This window comes from Petaurus breviceps, unplaced genomic scaffold, assembly GCF_028583685.1.
Source record: "Petaurus breviceps papuanus isolate PSGF00001 unplaced genomic scaffold, PetGlider_PUasm1.0 98, whole genome shotgun sequence".
Lineage (NCBI taxonomy): Eukaryota > Metazoa > Chordata > Mammalia > Diprotodontia > Petauridae > Petaurus > Petaurus breviceps.
Genome location: NW_027187460.1, coordinates 17,316,601 through 17,337,705, shown reverse-complemented (window position 1 = coordinate 17,337,705; position 21,105 = coordinate 17,316,601). Strand labels below are relative to the sequence as shown.

General features: G+C 40.4%; 1 protein-coding gene across 1 annotated transcript in view; it reads left to right on the top strand.

The window, feature by feature from the left end:
- TG (thyroglobulin) overlaps window positions 1-21,105 on the top strand; it is a 382,541-nt gene that overhangs the window by 347,900 nt on the left and 13,536 nt on the right. Inside the window, exon 45 of the mRNA XM_069081298.1 lies at window positions 9,476-9,583. Within this exon, the coding sequence (XP_068937399.1) occupies window positions 9,476-9,583 (108 nt within the window). The remainder of the gene's footprint in view (window positions 1-9,475; window positions 9,584-21,105) is intronic.

Sequence of the window (21,105 nt, the reverse complement as noted above, 5' to 3'; positions counted from 1 at the left end):
TTTCTCTCAGTTTCCATCCCATATGGTCAAAAGTTAAATTTTGAAAACATTGTTCTATTTCTTTGGAAAACTCCTACATACATAGAACTAAGCCCTTATTAGTTCCTATGGTTCTATTTAAATGAAATGCCACTGAATGTGTTTGTCCCTTAGGAAACCCTTCAGTGATTGCTCAAAGGTTCCTTCCTCTGAGATCCCCATCCTCTCCTGCCATATCTAGATAAGAAGACTTGAATTTCCTTCAGCATTTTCCATCCTCTTCTCCTTCTTCTCCTCCCCCTATCACCTCCTCTCCTACCATGATTCACCCTGTTCTCTGATCAAAATGGGAAGAATGTGGTTATGATTGATTCAACATCCAGTAACTTCTTTTCCACTTTCAGGAAGCTCATGGTTCCCCTTTTGCTACTCTATTCAGCCAGGTCAGGGCCAGGCTGTGATTGCTCCACTAGTCAATGGAGGAAGAACAGGTTTTGGATGGTTTTGACAATCTGCTAGAGAAACCTAAGGGTGTTGCAATCTCCAATCTAGCAGTGAAACAATTAATCAATGATTGAATGAATGAGCCAGAATAACCCTTGGTATAGGATTGTTGGAAATGACACACTTTAATTCTTGTTAAAAAGTAGTGCTCAATCTTAAAATTTTATTTTTTTTCCAAGTATTAGTTCTATCACAGGTAACACACGTACATAGAATTCTAGGCTTAGAGTTCAAATTCCACCTAAGATACTTACAAGCTATGTTACCTTGGGCAGGTCACCTAACCTATCTCAGCCTTTGTTTTGTCATCTGTAAAATGAGGGAGTTGGATTTGATGGCCTCTGAGATCCTTTCCAGCTTGATACCTATGATTATACTAAATCACTTTTTGTTTTAAACATTAACACTTATGAGGAACTAGGTGGCACAGTGGATAGAGTGCTGGGCCTGGAGTCAGGAAGACCTGAGTTCATGTCTTACTAGCTCTGTGACCCTGGACCAAGTCACTTAACCCTGTTTGTATCAGTTTCCTCATCCATAAAATGAGCTGGAGAAGGAAATGACAAACTACTCCAACGTCTTTACCAAGAAGAACCCAAGTAGGGTCACAAAGAGTCAGACTTGACTGAAACAAATGAACAAGAGTAATACTCATATCTCACATTTCTATGATACTCTACAATTTTACAAAGTACTTTCCTCATTATAAATCTTCAAGGTAAATAACATGAATATTATCGTCCGTGTTTTAAAATAAGCAAAATGAAGCTCAGAAGGGAGAATGACTGACCCAGGGTAATAGCACTGGCAAAGATTAGAGCTGGGATCCTTCCCCAGCTCTCCTGACAACCCCAACATTCTTTCCACCACACCCACACAACCTACTGCCACGGAACTGCCACGGTTGCCATCACTGGGAAGTCTTAAAAGATCTCCTTGTAAGAGAGGTTTCATAAAACATATCTCCCCTTGACTATAAACTCCTCAAGGACCTGGACTATTTTGTGCTTTTCTCTTTGTATCCTCTACCTCCTCCTACACTTGGGATGCTACCTTGCAAATTGTAGGTACTTAATGAATGCTCATTGGATTGGTTTGATTTAGGAAATAAGATAATATAAAGGAACACTGACGTAAAAATCAGTCTACCCCAGGTTCTAGACTTGACTTTGCATAGTACAAAGGCTGTCTACTTCCAAATTCTAGGATCTTTTTTGTTCATGGCATGGTATTATTATTTCCTATAAGTGATCACAGCACATGGATTGTCCAAGCTGGCATTAGGGCAAAAGAGTCAAGAGACTCTTACATACACATGTTATTGCCAGAATGGTTTACCTACTAAAACCAATATGCCACAACGTACCCTTTGGGAACTCATTCCAGGAGGTATCAATTTCTATGAAACAATAGGCAAGAATAAAAATTTGTTCATATCTAAGTGTTAACTTGTAGGGGGAAGACTGAGTCCTCTATCAGAAAAGAAGGTGATCAGGAAATGATGGGGGATCAAAGAAGGCTTCATAGAGGAAGTACAACCAGAATAGATCTTTGAAAGATGGGTCGAATTTGGTTAGATGGAGGGAGCTGGAGATGGCTGTCTTTTTTTAAAAAAACAAATATAATGCCCTTAAATTCAACAAACTTTAATTTGTTTGACTCTACAAAAGTCTAGCTAGCATAGCACTGAGTGAAAGGAGAGATACAAAACCTAGATAAGGTGTGATCCTTAACCTCACTGAGCTCACAGTTGCACAGGGCATTTTACAGAAGCAAAAAAAGCACTTTCCATGAAGTCTACAATATTTTATGTGCACAATTTCTGAAAAGTCTAGTTAATGAAATATGGAGAATCTCCAAGCCTGGATTTTGGAGTCATCAAAACAATCTCATCACACTTGAAAAGTAGGATCACGGAATTCAAAGCTGGAGAGGATCTTAGCGATCATTTTGTCTGACCCTACACTTTACAGAGAAAATTGAGGCTTAAGGAGGTGAAATTGCTTTCTCCAGGTCACATAGTAATTAATAATAATAATAAATCAGAATGCATATAGTACTTAAAAGTTTACAAAGTGCTTTGCAAGCACTATACTCATTTGAGCCTCAAAACAACCCTAGAAGGTTGTTTTGACACTTACAGGTATCATTATACTAATCTGACAGATAAGGAAACTGAGGCACAGAAGTCTGTCATTTGCCTGTGGTCACACAGCTTGTAAGTGTCAGAAACAGGATTTGAACTCAACTCTTCCTGACTACAAGTTCAGAATTCTGACCACTAATCTAAGCTACCTCTTAAGTATTAAGTGACAGAGCCAGAGTTCAAACTCAGAACTTCCAGCTCCAAATCTGGTGCTCTTTCCAGTGTGCCACACTGAAAGTTTATGCAGTTGTCGTCCTGGGGCTATTTATAACTGACCTTGGACAACTCATCCTCTTCCAGCCTTATGGGACTTAGATGTAAAATGGAAATCATTAGCAATGAGTCATGGAGCAGTAGAAAGAAAGGCCATGCTTACTAGGGCATAGTGGTTTTTTGGAGGGTGGGGGACTGGATATATAAATTACATGGACACAAGTAATGAGTTGATTACTATAGAATAGTATTTTCATGAATCTAAGGACTGAGGTTCAGCTTTAAACTAAAGGTTCAGCTTTAACCCAAACGCGAGGGAGGTAGTCAACATACATAACGTGGGTAAGGGCCAGGTTTTAGGGATGTAGACTGAGCAGATGGGCAGGGTACAGGCAAAAGTAAGGCTTCAGACACAAAGGAAGGGAGAACTAAATTTATATAAGTAAAAAAATGAGGAACATTATCTCCTGGTTCACACACTGGTGCCACTGAAATTTAAATATTGATTTACGACAAGAGTCATCTGACCCTGGTTTTAATCACTCATCATGGACCACATACATGAATAATAACTTGGCCAGCATTCTGGGTAGAGAACCTTGCTGGGTCAGCATTCCAGAACAGGGTGGTCTCTTGCATGGGATAGACTTGCCCCATGATCTCTATACAGGCTTGCACCATAATCCTTATACAAAATGCTGCTTCAAGGTTTACTTACAGCACAAGCAACCTACTGACACATCCAGACTGATGTGAATATGGTAGATGAAAAGCCAAGTGATAGTGATGGGTATGGTCATTGGGTCATTGGGTTTGTGTGTCCTGGAAGTTGAAATAGGACTCTGTGGGCACTTGTGGCTAGTGATTACAACTCAAATAGGAGTCTAGGTTCTTTGGGGAGGCCCCCCATATTCTGGAAGTAATTTTACAACTGCCTTCTTTCTGTCTCCCAGATGGTAGTATTGATTGGAATACAATCTCCATAAAATATTTTCACCTTCACATGTATCAGAACTGTTGAGGTATTAGGTACAGTATTAGAGAAATCATCTCACTCTGGTACGTTAGTCAACAGCTCAGAGGGATTTTAGAAATCTAGTCCAACTAACCCATTTTACAGATAAGAAAACCAAGGTCCAAAGGAGTGAAGCAATTTTTCTCCCAAATCAAATTAGTAGCAGGGCTTAGATTTGAACAGAGGTCCATTAGGGATCTTTCCATTGCGCCAAAATGTGCAATGAATAGACTGTTGGTTGAGGAAGACAATCTTGGATTCAAATCTTGATCCAGACACTTACTCAGTGACCATGGGCACTTTATTTTATCCCAATGAGTCATAGTGCCTTCATCTAGAAAATGGGGATAATAATATCTATAGATAATAGGATCATGTATAGCAATCAGTCATGCATTTATTAAGTACCTGCACCTGTATAAATACTGCAAACTTTAGAATATTACACAGAAGATATAAATACTGCAAACTTTAGAATGTTACACATAAGATAAGTATTATTGATAGCTATTTTCTCAGTTCATCATAGCCCAGATTCCATTATTATTAGGAATAATCTTGGTAATTGACATAGTTTCCATTGTTGAGAAGAAAGAAGAATATAGAAAAAGAGGCATGAGAAAATAGAATGACAGTGAAAAGAATAGTGATTTGGGGTTCCCAGGTCCCCTGTTCAAATTATACTTTTATTGCTTATTACCTGAGTGGCCTGGATAATGTCTGTTCTTTCGCTGTGCCTGTTTCTTCATTTGTAAAATGAGGGGGTTGGGCTACATAATTTCTAAGGTCCCTTCCAACTTTAAATCTACTATATGATGTTTTCAAGTCCATCTTGTGGGGAAATTCTACACTTATTCCAAGTATCCTTTCCATAAGAAACTGTGTTACATGCACACACACACACACACACACGCACACACACACACACACACACACACACACACACTCCATGGAAAATGCACCATCTGCTGTGGACTGATTTGTTCTTCCCAAGGTATAGGTAACAGCTATAGATTGGCAGGAATCCAGAATGCCTGAGGGGTGGAAATCTAACAATTCCAAATACTTGCTGTGATACTGGGAGGAGATCAGAAGTGAGAAGGCTGAACATTTTCTAAGGGAACCTCCTGCTGTAACCAGACATGTCTGTTCCTGACCCCCTCTGACTCTGTCTTACACTTTCTCATGCCTTGCTGCATTTGCTCCTGCCATGACCCACAAATTTTGTCCCCTCCTCCCTCTATCTGTCTCACTTGTGAATGCCAAGGGAAAAACGCCCTTTAAGGACCCCAGTACAAGCAAACTGTGTAAAAGCCCCCATTTGATGGGGATCTACTCATATAAACCAAATTCAACAGCACAAGCAACCTACTGACACATCCAGACTGACATGAATATGGTAGATGGAAAGCCAAGCCATAGTGATGGGTGTGGTCATTGGGTCATCTGAAAAGTTCTATTGTTTCCCATATCTCTGCACCTGTATAAATACTGCCTGTCCTGCAAGATCCTTTTCAGTTAGCTGAAAAGCACATTTTGGTGCAATGGAAAGATCCCTAATGGACCTCTGCTCAAATCTAAGCCCTGTGCTAACTAGGCATTGTGCTAAACACCAAAGATGCAAAGAAAGGTCAAGATAGCCCTTGCTTCCAAGGGGCTCACAATTGAATGGAGGAGAAAACATGCAAACAAGGTATATGCAGGGTAATTTGGAGGCAACCTAAGACAGAAGGCATGAAGGGGGCTGGGAAAGGCCTCTTTGAAGAGCATAGGATTTGATTGAGACCTGAAGAAATTCAGGGAAGCCAACAGGCAGAGATGAGGAGTGGGAGCATTGGAAGCTTAGAAGACAGTGAGTAAAAATTAAGAGTTGGCAGATGGAAGATCATTGTCACTGTATGTGGAAGGAACCCAGGTGTAAGCAGACTGGAAAGAAAGGAAATAACCAGGCTTTGAAGGGTTTTACATTTGATACATATAGCAAACATTCAGAAGGTACTAAAGTTTATTGAGTAGAGTAGCGACACAGTCAGACTTATTCTTTCGGAAGGTGACTTTAACTTTGTCAGCTGAGTGGACAACAGGCTGGTGTAGGGAGAACCTGAGACAGGGAACCAGCCAGAAGGCTACTGTAATTGTCCAAGCAGGAAGTGATGAGATCCTGCATTAGGGTGGTGACTATGTCAAAAGCTAGAAGAGGATGTGTATGAAAGATATATGAAGGTAGAATTGACAAGACTTCCAATGGATTTATTGTGAAGAGAATAAGAGTGAGATGGAGATCTGGGTTTTAGATATATTTAGATGTGGATTTATTGATCAAGAGCGTGACTGCCCCGAGTATACACTCAAATCAGGCAGCCCTTAATTAAGATACAGGCAATGCTTATAAAGGCAAAACCCACAAAAAACACAATTGGAGAGGGGAGCTAGTGTAAGCAATGACATACAGTAGCCAAAAACAGCCATTGGTTGGATCTATAGCTCAGGGCTAATTTGGGAAACATAGTGTAAGGGTACAAGGCCGGGACCCTCCATGTGATGGGGTCCCACCCAGAACAGGGTGGAGGGCACAGGAGGAGTAGAGTTCCCAGAACAGGCTGGGGTCATAGAACAGTCCAGGGTCATGTTCTGGGTGAAGGGTATGGGGGACCCTGCTTGGTCAGCGTTCTGGGTGGAGGACCTTGCTGGGTCAGCATCCCAGAACAGGGTGGTCTCTTGCATGGTATAGACTTGCCCCATGATCTCTATACAGACTTGCACCATAATCCTTATACAAAATGCTGCTTCAAGGCTTACTGATTTAGGGAAGTACTAACTTAGGGGAAAGATAAGGGGGCAGGGGACTTGTGCCTTGGGTGAATCACTCTTACCCAGGACTACGCCTTTAAGCTGTTTCAAGCAGTTACATGGTTTAGGATAAAGACAAAGACAAATATAAAGGAGCTTAATGGTGGGCTCCAAATCAGGTGGCATGTGATTTGGGTTACCTTACAACAGATTGGGTCTGGGAGAAGAGTAAGAAAGAGTCAGGAATCAGGGGTGACACTTAAATTTTGAGCCTGGGTAACTGAGAGGGTGGTGGTCATACTCTACCTTCTCTGAGAAACCTTCCCTCCACATACCCATCTCTTGAAATCCCTAATTTCCTTCAATATATGAAGCCTTTCCTGGTCACCCCCACTCCAGTCTCTTAATCTAAGAGATTAAAGTGGCTTGCTTTAGGTCAGGGGGCTAATAAGTAGCAGAACCAGGATTTTAACCAAGGTCCAGGTTCTTTGTTCCTTCTGTTGTACTATATGCATTTCTTATATTATTATCACTAATAATAGCAAGAGCAACATTATGTTTATATAGTACTTTTTTTAGCCCCATAGTACGTTTATCACTTTCTTCACAATAGCTTTGTGAAGTAGGAAGTGCAAGTATTATTATCCCCTTTTTTGACAAATAAGGAAACTGAGGCTCATAGTTTGTCACTTACTTAACGATGCTTAAATTGGTTAGTGGAAGAGGCAAACCTTTGGCTCTAAGTATCGCACTTTTTCCATAACATCAAATCTATTATATCAAATCCTAGAATCATGACCTTAGAATTTAATCCAACCTAAACAAGCCCAATCTCAACAACAGATCTTCTAGCCTTCACCTGAAGACCTCCAGTAATGAGGATCCCTCTGTCTCCCTAAGGCAACCCATTCCATTTTTGCATGACTCAATTATTCATGATTTTTTTCCTTCCATTGAGCCTAAATTTACCTTTCTGAAAATTCTATTATTTCCTCCTTGTTCTGCACTTAGTCCTAGAAGAACAAATATAATCTCTTTTCCATGTGACAGCTCTTCAAAGACAGCTTTGATCTCTCCCCTAAATGCTATTTTCTTCAGGCTAAACATCCCCTCTTCTGTCAGCCAACCCTCATGTGGGCATGATCTCAATTTCTTTCACCATCCTGATTTCCTGCCTCTGGATCTTCTCCAGCTTATCAAAGACCTGTTTAGAATGTGGCACTCAGCACAGAATGTAATATTCAAGAATAATGTGACCAGGCCAAAGGTGTATAGCACTGTGCTTAATAAACATTGTATTATTGATTTGCTTTTTTCCTGTTTCCTGTTACTCTCAGCTTCTCTCCTCCCCCATAGACATTCCAAATCATATGATAAGTTTACTCCCACTGTACTTGTCTCAGCCACCCAAGAAAGCAGATAGAATGATAGGACTTTGACCCCATCAGGGCACATCCCAGCTTCCTATAGTACCAAACCAATGTAACCATCCCTGAAACTGGCTCTAATACTCAGTTGTGCATTTAATGCTATGTATTAAGGGCTTCTTTTAATTAATCATTCAGTGAATAGCACTTATTAAGCACATACTCTGTAAACATAACAAATGAAATGATCCCAACCCAAAATAATAATAACTTACATTTACATAGCACATTGAGATTCCCAAAGAGCTTCAAGTAAATTAACTAATTTGATCCTCACAACAACCCTGTGAGGAAACTGCTGCAATTACTCCCATTTTACAGCTCAGGAAATTGAGACTAAAAATGGTTAAGTAACTGTCTATATATACATATATATATAATATATATAATCAGGATGTGAGGTAGAATTTAGGGTTCTAATTCAGGTCCAACACTCTACCCAATAGTCTAACACTCTGTTGTTTTGCTGTTTGTCCTTTGTCCTCGAAGAGGACCATGACATCAGGAAGATGGTGCTGTGCCTTGCAAGTGAATTCGATTTAAGTGAAAGTGAGCTGTGCAAAGTCACCAGCCTCACTTTCTCCTCCAGAGCCATTTACAGAGATCAGGATAATTGCAAATGTCTAATACTGTTAAGCAGCTAATTGACTCAGGGAATCAAGTGTTGGACTTGGAGTCAGGAAAACCTGAATTGAAATCCAGTCTTAGATTCTTACTAGCTTTGCGACACTGGGCAAGCTACTTAATCTCTTCTGTGTCTGTTTCCTTAGCTGTAAAATGGGGACAATAATAGCACCTACTTCATGGGGTTGTTGTAAGAATTGAATGAGTTCATAAAGATAAAGCACTTTGTAAACCTTAAGGGACTATATACATGCTAGCTATCATCATCATCATCATCACCATCATCATCATCTATCATTATTATTATCCAAATCCAGCCACAAATATGTGCCAGGCACTGGGGATTCGAAGACAAAACTCCTGCCCTCCCAGAGTTTGAATTATAACAAGTTCTATAACAAGGGTGGTAGCATGTACACAGATAAATCAGTTCAGAGCATTTGGAGGTGGGGAACCCTAACAGTTAAAGAGAACAAGAAAGATTTTGTATAAAAGGGGTTGCTTGTTAATCCTTGGGAATGTTCTGCTGTGGGCTCAGCATTTGGCCTTCCTTGGGAAAATGGACATGGTGCAGTATTGGTGGAGAGTGAGGAGTGAGGGTGGGGTGGGGAGCAGACTAGTTCTCTCCAGATGGTGCTAAAGGCATCTGTGTTAAAGCACAGGTTTGGATGGTGAAGGGTCCTCATTTTCAAAATGAGATATCCATTATTTTAGGAATGACTACTGTGACTACCCAGATCGACCCTAACAGACTCTCTCCTCTTTCTCCTGCTCCAGGGACTATTTTATCAATTGTCCCATTATTGACATGGCCAGCTATTGGGCAAGGGAAACCCGAGGGACCATCTATATGTACTACATTCCTGAAACCTACTCTAAGAGCAGGTAAGTGACCATTTGGCCAGAAATATATGGTCTCATGGGAGAATGTGTTTCTTGTCTCCTGGGTGATCCTGGTCTTTTTCCTTTAAATAAAATTTGCCCTTCAGGATTTCAGGAATCAGTAACTTTGGGAGTATCTCCCCTCCACTAGAGACCATAACCTTTCATTGACTTAGTATAAGTGGTCTTTGACCCTTCAGTCAACTTCTTGATCTTCCTAAACTTAGAAAGTTCCTCCTTGGGGGGCAGCTAAGTGGCATAGTGAATAGAGCACCAGCCCTAGAGTCAGGAGCCTGAGTTCAAATCCGGCCTCAGACCCTTAACACTTACTAGCCATGTGACCTTGGGCAAGTCACTTAACCCCAATTGCCCTGCCCTCGCCCCTCCAAAAAGCAAAAAAAAACAAATTCCTCTTCAGTTGACCCGCATTAAGTCTATTGGTGCACCTTTCAAACTTCTTAGGACCAGCTGGCATCTATTAATTCTCATTGATAAAGCTCTAAGGTTTGCGAAGCACTTTACAAATATTATCTGATTTGATCCTCACAGCCCTAGGAGGTAAATGCCACTACTATCCACATTTTACAAATGAGGAAACTGAGACAGGCAAAAATTAAGTGACTTGTCCATGCTCCCAAAGCTAATATCTGAGGCTGGATTTGAATTCAGGTCTTCCTGACTCCGTGTCCAACTCTCTATCCACTTTGGCACCTCGCTACCATTTGAAGCCTCTTGATATACCCTTTGAGAGTCAATGCTAGGATCAGAAATCTGCAAGTGAGATCCTTTGAACCCAGGACCTCTAACTCCAAATCCAGGACTTGAAAGTTGTAATTTATTGGGCAGGAGGAATAAGGGGTAGGGAGAGAAGAATCAGAGAGGGACAGCCACAACATATTCACAAACATCTGTAATACAGGATAGAGCAGTGATTCTCAAAGCATGTGTCCCACATGCTAGTGTTTTAAACTTGTGTGCCAGTAATTCTGTGGAATGTATACCTGTCATCATATGTGCAGATGGAGTCTCCCCTGCTTGTATGGGACTTTAAATTTATAATTGCAATCAAATATCTCCTAACATTCCTCACAGCAAAGAACAGCATGTTTCTCACAAATGTTCAAATAGCAAGGTAGAGAGTGATAGGAGTGAAGGAGAGATCCAGACACAGTGCTCTAGGAAAATGTGAGAAAGAAACAATCTCTTTAACTGAAGGAATCAGGGAAGGCTTCAGGGAGGAAGAAGTTCCATAGCTGAGCCTTGAAGGAAAAGCAAGATTTCAAAGAGCAAGACTAAGGAAGGAGGAAGGATGGTTAGCATTGTTATAAAAATATCTTGTAATGAGGAAACTGAGGCCAAGGAGGAATAAGATTTCCTTAAGGAGAAACTGAACAAGAACTCATACCCAGATTTTCTAATGCTAAGTCCAGAGCTAGCTTTGCAATACAACTCATGACTTCTAAGAACATGCAAGTAGCCAGATGGTCAGATTCAGCCCACTGGTCTGTCTCTGATGTTTGCTTCAAAGGACACGGTGTGCTTGGGCATGATAGCCACCCCCAAAGTTTAGCAGCTTTAAACAGGGAATGATTCAAACACACAAGCCCAAGCTATTTTCTTCTTGAAATAACAAAAACAAAAACAAAAATATTTTACCCTGGTCCTGGTTTCCCTGAAGCCCCTCCCCATCTGCCATCCATGAAATGCTCAAGGCCTCCTTTGAAGTGTTTCAATGTTTGATCTACCCCACATCTTGGGGATTATGAGTTGACCAAGGGAAAGGAAGGGATTTAAGCAGTTTTTGCAAAAACTTTAGGCAAAAGAGCATGAGGACCATATTGGGGAAAGAAAAAAAAGGAAAAAACATCTGTTTCAGGCTAGAGGATGAAAGAAACCTGCCTCAGCCTGTGGTTGGTTGAGCATGTGGTCAGAAATACCAAGGATGGGGAGATGTGTCCAGAAATATCTCCCTTCTGAAAGTGGGAGTTTTTGGTGTCTTTTGTCATTATGTAGGGAACAGTCACATGATTCCAGGACCAAGTCTTTAATTTGGGGCCTCAAACCCCTTTTATAAATAGAAGGGTATTCAATGCCTTTGTCCCTATAGCTAGAGTACCCCCACTGTCTGGGTCCTACAGACCAGGGAGAAACCAGTTCAAACCAGTTTTGTTTGTTCAAGGTCAGATGTTCTGAGTAAACTTACTGTTAGTAAGGCGGCTAGGTGACACAGTGAATAGAGCACTGGCCGTGGAGTCAGGAGGACCTGAATTCAAATCTGACCTCAGACCCTTAACACTTACTAGCAGTGTGACCTTAGGCAAGTCACTTAACCCCAATTACCCTGCCTTACCCCTCTAAAAAGCAAAAAAAAAATCACACAGACATAGGCATCCATGGGTGTCACCAAATGAACCCATACCGGCTAAACTGCATAGAATGAAGCGTGGAATTGGAGAGTCAGGAAGACCCAATTTTCAATTCTGTCTGACAATTACTAGATGTATGACCCTGGGCAAGTCAAGTCAATAAGCATTTATTAAGTGCTTACTATATTCCATATATTAGAATATATATAATATCATATATTACATACAATAGATTATATTATAGCATATTATATTATAGTCTATATTATAATATAGACTATAGGCCTGTGCTAAGTGCTGCAGGCACACAAAGAAAGATAAAAGTAATCCCTGCCTTCAAGGAGCTCACATTCTATTTAGGGAGACAACATGAAAATAACTATTTACAAGTTACAGGGTAACTTCGAGGTAATCTCACAGTGAAGCCATAGACATTGAAGAGGCCTGGGAAAGAAAGGCTTCTTGCAGAAAATTTCAAGCTTAGACTTAAAGGAAGCCATCATGCAGAGAAGAAAAGTAAGAGCATCCCAGGCATGGGAGACAGCCAGTGAAAATTCAGAATGGGGAGCTAGAGTATCGTGTGTGGAATAATAGGTCAATGTCATTAAGTCAGAAAGAGCATGGAGGGGGTAAAGGTAATAAGACTGAAAATGTGAGAAGGAGTCGTTATCAGGGGCTTTGAACTCCAAATAGAGGATTTTATATTTGATCTTGGCGGCCATGGGGAGTCAATGGAGTAGATTGAGTAAGGAAGTAATATTGTCAGACCCATGGGTTTGGAAGATCATTTTGACAACTGAATGGAGGATAAATTGAAGTGGGGAGAAACTGGAGGAAGAACGGCTAGCAGGCTGTCATAGTAAATAGTCTAGATGGGAGGTGATGAGGACCTGCAGCAGGATGTGTGAGAATATAGCAGGGGGCATACATGAAAGGTGTTGCAAAGTTGACTCAACGTGGCACCTGATAGGGTATGGGTGAGAGAGGGAGGAGCTGGAGATGCCACCCAAGTTACAAGCCCAGGTGACTAGGAATATAAGCATTTCCTTGATAGTCGTAGGCAAGTTTGGAAGTAGGGAGGATTGGCGGAGAGATAACAAGTTTTGATTTTGATTTTAAACAAGTTGAATTTAAGATATAGAGAAGGCACAGTTTGAGATATTCAATAAGCAGCTGCAAGATATAAGAATGAAGATAGACAGAACTGGTTAAAAAAATCTGAGTCATCTGCATAGAAGTGATCATTGAATCCATGGGAGCTGATGAGATCACCAAGCATAATAGTATGGAGGGTTGAAAAGAAGAGGGCCTAAGACAGAGCCTTGTTGAACATCCAAAGTTCTTGAGCATGACCTGGATAAAGAGTCAGCATGGGAGACTGAGAAGTGGTCAGACAGCTAGGAGGAGAGCTGGGAAAAGCTAGAAAGGAGAGAATCAAGGAGAGAAGGGTGATTGGCAGAGGTCAAGAAGGATTAGCCTGGACCAGATTTGGCAGTTAGGAGATCATTGATAACTTTGAAGTGAGAAGCTTCAAGTGAGTGGTGAGGTCAGAAATCAAATTGCAGAGAGTTTAGAAGAGAATGAGAAGAGAGCTAACTGAAGGCATTGATTATCAATGGATTACTCTATGAGTTTTGCCTGGAAAGAGAGGACAGGGTTTTTTTTATTCTAAACTTAAGTACAAAATAAGAAGAGAAAAAAGAAACAAATTTAAATACTAAAACTAAAATAATGCAATGTAAGAAAAGAAAAAAAAGCATCGCCATGTGCACAGCAGAACGTGAGAGAGGATTCAAAATATACAGCAATCAATTTCCATTTCAAAAAAACCTATACAATAAATTGTGTTGAGGACTGTCCATCTTTTCTTTGCTTCCTTGTAAGTTTTCTTTTGTTCTCTGCTGTGCACTTTTTACTTTGTTCTTGTTTCCCTTTCCCTCCTCCCCCTGCTACAATTAAATACATATATATATATATACACACACACAAATATACATGAATACCCACATATATACATGAACATACACATATATACATATATGTGTAGGCATGGATACACAAAGATATACATATATACACATATACCTGTACATACATACCCTTACACATATATGTATACTTAGATATCAGTAATCATAGTCATATGTAGACGTCTACATTCATAAGCATCTATGTAAGACCATACTATACTTATTTATCCTCTACTCTTCTGAGGGTAGATAACATGTTCCTTCATAAGTCCAAGTCTTTCCATATTTTCCCAAGTCCACCAACTTGTCATTTCCTATGCCACAGCAATATTCCCACCTTATACTGTCTAGTTGTTTTAAATAGTCCAAAACAGTGTTGATAAATATGGCTGACACATAATGTAGTTTCTCTGTTTTTCTCTTTTGATTAGATCCATTTTAGCCTTAGCCTTGTCTGACATCATGATTACTGCTCTGGCTCCTTTGACCCTAACAAATTCTATTCCTGATCTTTATTTTATGTTTGTGTGTATCTCTTATTTCCTGACCCTCCTAACTCCTCTACTTTACTTCTACCCGCTACCTTGCCCTCCTATTACTTAACCTACCCTCCATCCAAGGATACCTCCCTTATCCTCCCATTTCCATTAATCTAAATACCCATTTATACCACCACCTGGGAAGGATGAGGAGACACGGATGTATTAGTAAGCATCAGGGAAACAATAAAACAGGGATACTGAAAATTAATTAGAAGTGGGGATGGTAGAGTAAGAAATATTCTGGAGAAGACAGGATACAGTGGGATCACCTGTGCATGTAGCTGGTTTGGCCATGACTAGGAGAAGGGTCATCTGTTCATTTGAGACAAGGGAAAGGGAGGAGATGGTGAAGAAAGATATCTGAGTTAGGTGATATGAGGAGGAGAAAAAAGGCAGCTCTCACCAAATAGCCTCAATTTTTCAGTGCAGAATAAGGCAAGATTCTCAGCTGAGAGGGAAAGAGATGAAAGGAAGAAGAGGCATGGGAGGCTTGAGGAAGGATGAAAATATCTGGAAAAAGTCACTGAATAGGTGGAACAGAGGATTGTTTAGAGAGGTTTAAAAGAATTGCTTTGCCACAGTGGGAACCCAAAAAAGATTATGTAACATAAATTTGTAGTGGACACAATCTTCATGGTTTTGTGATTTTCTCCTGTTCTGCAGTTACAAGTGAAGGTAACTGATGGTGGGATTAATTCAAAGGTGAATACGGCAAGGTGTGATCAAAATAAGGAGATGATAGGATTAGGGGACAAGAGACTGAAGTTTAGCAAACTGGATCACTGAAGGGTGGAAGGAAAGAAGGAGGGAGAGAAAGAGAAAGGAAAGAAAGTAGGAAGGAAGGAGGAAAAGAGGGAAGGAGGGAGGAAAGGATGGAAGAAGGGAAAAAAGGAAGGGAGGGAGGGAGGAAGGAAGGAAGGAAGGAAGGAAGGAAGGAAGGAAGGAAGGAAGGAAGGAAGGAAGGAAGGAAGGAAAGAAGGAAGGAAGGAAAGAAGGAAGGAAGGGAGGGAGGGAGGGATAGCAAGTACAAGGGAGATGACCTGAGAAGTAACTAATGAGTAAAGGGATTGGAGGTCACAGGGAAGACAAAGAACAGTGTCAGGGGTCATAAGGCAAACAAAAATATAGAATGTTAAAAGATTACGAGATAAAGCAATCTCAGAGCTCATGAATTTGGACATGGAATACTTGTGGGTGAAAGCAGTATTGAGTGTGTGATCAAGTCTCTTAACCTCTCTCTGCCTCAGTTTCCCCATATGTGAAATAGAGATAGTAATAGCATATAACACACAGGGACAATGTGCAAACATAAGGAAATAACATGCAGCACATTTTGTAAACTCTAATGTTCTATATGAATGCTAGTTATTATTATTTTCTTTAATTATCACTTGCCCCAAGTAATTAATATACTTCTTTATATGACTTTAGATTAGATTGTAAACTCCTTGAGGTCAGGGATGTTTTTTTCTTCTTTTTGTATCCCCAGCACCTAACACAGTTCCTGGTACATAATAGGTGCTTAATAAATGCTCGTTGAGGGACAGGTAGGTGGCACAGTGAATAGAGCACCGGCCGTGGAGTCAGGAGGACCTAAGTTCAAATCTGGCCTCAGACGCTTGACAGAAAAATTAGCCATTAGCCTTGGGCAAGTCACTTAACCTAAATTGCCCTCCAAAAAGCATAAATAAATAAATAAAATGCTCATTGATTGACTGATTATTAACAGTGGGCGATCATTTCACTTTTCTGTGTCTCATTTTCCTTTTCTAGAAAATGGAGGTGATAATAAAGCCTTTTCCAGCTCCAGATTTAGATCTAAATTTTTAGATCCAGTGAGTTAAAAACAAAATTCCCATAGTACAGGTCATTAGAAGAAAAGGTGATTCCAAAGATGCAGAGCTTCTGGGAATGGAACAGAAGAGGGCAGAACATGGTAGGTCTTTTGGTGTGGCCCTCATCGTGTCCTCTCCACAGCCTGTGAGCCAGGAGCCAGGGAAAGTGTCAGAGGCAGGCATAATAATGACACCTGGGGAGCTGCCAGAAATGAGGTCCAAGAGCAGGCTGTGTCAGAATTCCGGGACGACCATTAAGCAATAGGAGGTTGTCAAAGGTGTGATCCAAGCCCCTGTGAGTCAGAAGAGACAGTCACAGCATGAGGAAACTGGGGGAGGCATGATCTTGGTACTCTGAGTCAGAAGCTGAGGTATAGAAAAATAATATTAAAGTTATAGAATAGAGGCGGCTAGGTGGCTCAGTGAATAGAGCAGTGGCTCTGGAGTCAGGAGGACCTGAGTTCAAATCCGGCCTGTAATGGGAATGTAAATTTTTAAGATCTTCCCTGCCCCTAGGCTTAAATGCACCTGGAGCCTGTGTTGGGAAGCTTGTTTCTCAGGAGATACTTTGTGACTGGGCAGTCGGACAAGAAGGTTGTTACATTCTCTGAGCCAGGAGAAGGCTATATAAGCCCTGATGTGAGGCTTTGCTTTGGGGCTTATTTTGAGAAGTGTTGTGTGACTTGACCATATGAGACTCTGGGCAGCCAATGAGAGCCCCCTGGCTTTGAAAACCCAGATGTTAATGCTTACCTCTCTGGTAACCAGGATTAGATATGGATGTATGTAATGGTTGGACAGTTTGGAAGCCTGTCTGTTGAAATGTTGTTGTAACTTATGCTTGTAACCTCTGTATACTCTGAAGTTCGGGTTGCTGACCTTTTCCCCCTGAACTAGGTAAATGACATATGTTTAATTGATTAAAGTAAGCTTGTTAACCCATTTTGAGTTGCTTTCCTTTAGCAAAGCAGATCTAAGAACCTGTGTTGGCAGCCACCCTGGGGATGCTGGGGTGCTTGCTGCTACAGGCCTCAGACACTTAACACACACACACACATACACACAAAACCTAACTGTATGACCTTGGGCAAGTCCCTTAACCCCAACTGCCCCTCCAAAAAGCAAAAATAAATAAATAAATAAATGAAAGGATCATTTTTAAAAAAAGTTATAGAATAATAATAATAATAAATGCTTCAAACCTTAAGAGATGGTCTACCTGAGTTGTCATGACCTAAAGATTCACCATCCTCTGTAGAGTAAGAAGCCTCTCAAAGTCAGCCAGCTGGACTTTATGTGATAGACATGTAGTGTATGGGTCGACCCATACTTGAAACCTTTTTAGCATAGCACAGGATCTACCAAAATTTGTACTCTTTTTACTGACAAAGCCTTCAGGAACCTGCCATCACCTGTGAGTGAGCTGACTATTCTTAAGGAGGTAGATTCACTTTCGAGGAAATATGGCATAGTGGGTAGCTTGCTGGACTTGGAGTCAGGAAGGCATAGGTTTGAATCCCACCTCCTACCTATATGAGCTGTGTGACTGTGGAAAAGTCATTGAACTTCTCTGAACCTCCATTTACTTATCTGTTTAAGGAAGATAATAATACCTTTAGTACCCACTTCCCAAGGTTGTTGGGAGGACCAAATGAGATCACAGCATCACAAAATCATAGCTAGAGGGAACCTCAGAGGCTACATTGTCCAATCCCCTCATTTTATAGAGATGAGAGTTAACATTAGTACATTCTTAAGCAGTTTCTGTCATTTTGACCAATGCTTACAACTTTATAGTTGTTTTGTTAGGATCTGTTCCTGGGTGAAAAGGGCCAAAGCCTAATCTATGACATAGCACTAGAGGGAGGAAAATAGTTGTGAGGACTCAATAAGGTAATATAAATACAGAGTTTTGTAAGGATAAGCTATTCTAATTTTGAGCTAGAAGACACATGTTCTTCAGTCCTCTTATTTTACAATTGAGGAAATTGAGACCCAGAGAAGTAAAGGGAATTGCCCAATGTCACATAGGTAGTAAGGAGCAAACAGGATTACCAAGGTCTCTGATTCCAAACTTATCATGCCATGTGCTCTTAAATGTCATATGTTGTTGGTGATAATAATTCAATCAACATGTATATATTAAATAACTATGGTGTGCCAGGGGCCAAGCCAGCCTCTAACAATCCAAAAACAGTAAACACTCCCAACCCTCATGGAACTTTCCATCAATTAGGGACAAGGGAGACATCTCATATAGAGACAGACATATAAATAAATACCAAATGTATACAAAATGAATTCAAGGCAGTTTAAGGGGGGAAGGTGGAGACAGTAGAGGGATCAGAAAAGGTCTCATGTAGGTGATGGTACCTGAGCTGAAGGAAGAACAGGGATTCTAAGAGGCAGAAGTAAGGGGGGAATGCATTCAAGGCAGGGGGATATTACAAAGCCACAGCAATGGGAAGGGGGATATGTGTGTAAGAAGCAGGAAGATCAATTTGGCCAGACTGAAGAGTATATGGAGTAATGTATTATAAGGCCAAAAAGTGAAGATAGGACTAGGTTATGTAGGGCTTTCAATGCTGAATAGATTAGTTTTATTTGATGCTAGAGTTAATAGGAAGCCACTGGAGTTTATTGAGCAGGAGAGGAAGTGATCTTTAAATCTCAAAGTGCTACAGTAATGTGAATCAGAATCATAATTACTGTTCTTTCAACATGATTGAGAAAAATGTCCTGATCAGTCGTCCACATAGAACTGCCCTGAGTATCCAGTGAAATAATGGGTAGGAAAAAATTTGGCAAACTGTAAGCCTTGTACAAATGTGAAGGATTTTTAGTTCTATTCCTTTAAGGAGTACACAGGAAAAACACTTAAAATGACTAAGGAAGCAGAAATGTTTATCTTTTATATAAATTATCCCTTTTTTGGAATGGAGTTGTAAAAGCTACAGATGACCACTATATTTCTTCATATTTTCCGGACATTTTAAAATTACACATCCCAAATATTATCTTTGCTGCTTGACTGCCTTGGCCATTTTTTAAAATGAAGAGTCCAAAGCAAATACTGAAGTGGCTGGAGTAGCCACTCCTTGTATGGTCAATAAGATAGTCCAATAAAAAATTCAAGCTAAGAGAAGGAGAATGATGAGTAGGAAGAGCCCTGCTCTTGGTTGGAGGGTTGGGATGTAGAAGTGCCAGGTTCAATTCCTGGCACTAATATGTGACTCTCTACCTATGTGATCCTGGACTTGTCATTATAGATATGGTTTGCCCAGACTAAGAAAAGCATTTTATCAGAGTGTTTCCAACTATTCTTTAGGGGATAGATAGAGAAAAATAGCCTAATGATAGCACAGTTAGGGGGCTCCAGACTTAATTGAATAGCTAAACTAAAAAAATAGTCCTAGATGATTTGAGGTCATCTTAGAAAAAGGTCCCCAGTGGAATGTTCCAGGGATCTGTTTCTGGCTTTGGCTGTGATGCCTAATATTTTTATCAGTGACTCAAATTTAGGCATAAATAATATACTTGTTAAATTTGCAGATTTGGGAGGGATAGCTAATACTCTGGTGGACAGAGTCAGGATCCAAAAAGATTCTGACAGGCTGGAGCACTAGGCTGAACCTAATAAAAGGAAATATAATAGGGATAAATGTAAAATCTTAGGTTCAAAAAATAAATTTCCCCAAATACAAGATAGGAGAAATTAGATAGCAATTTATGAAGGAGGAGGTGCTAAGTGAGCAAATTAGGAATTAGAGATTAGCCTTCTCTGCTGTTCTTTCATCAAGTTGTTATCTCACTAGGATTCAGAATATGGCTTGTCCAAATTCTTTCCCCTACATCAAGCTGTCTCACATATCTGGTGAGTGGCAGAGGAAGGATGGGTACCCCAGGCTTCCTGACTTAACCTGTCATCAGCCAATCAGCCAATCATTCGGTGTTTATTAAACACTTCTTATGTGCTTCATAGGTATTGTGTTAGGCACTGAGGATCAAAGACAAAAATGAAATAGCCCCTGCCCTCAAGGAGCTTATGTTTTATTGTGGGAGAAAACATGCACATAAATAAATATAGATATGTTGTAGTTAAGTCATGTCTGGCTCTTCATGACCCAGTTTGGGTTTTTTTGTTTGTTTGTTTTTGGCAAAGATACTAGAATGGTTTTCCATTTCCTTCTCCAGCTAATTTTACAGATGAGGAAACTGAAGCAAACAGGATTAAGTGACTTTCTCAGGGTCACATAGCTAGGAAATATCTGAGGTTGGATTTGAACTCAAATATTCCTGACTCCATGGTTGGCACTCTATCCATTGTGCTACCTACCTGCCCTAGATATAGATATAGGCATAGATATAGATAAAGATATAGGAGGGATAAGGATATAGATAGAAATAGAGAAAGAGACAGAGATGAGGCAGAGACAATGACAGGAACAGAACCAGAGTTAGAGACAGGGACAGAGTTAGAGATAAAGATAGACACAGAGACAGAGTTAGAAATAGAAATAAAGATAGGGACAGGGAGAGACAAAGACAGATACAGAGATGGAGATAGAGACAGAGAAGAGTTGGAAATAGAGACAGAGACAGTGAGAAATAGAGATAGAAACAGAGACAAGAGTTAGAGATAGAGACAGAGACAGAATTAGAGATAGAGACAAAAGGGACAGAGACAGAGTTAGAGACAGAGACACAGTTAGAGTCAGAGATATAGACAAAGACAGAGATAGGGATAGAGAGAGATAGAGACAGAGTGAGAGAGAGAGAGAGAGAGAGAGAGAGAGAGAGAGAGAGAGAGAG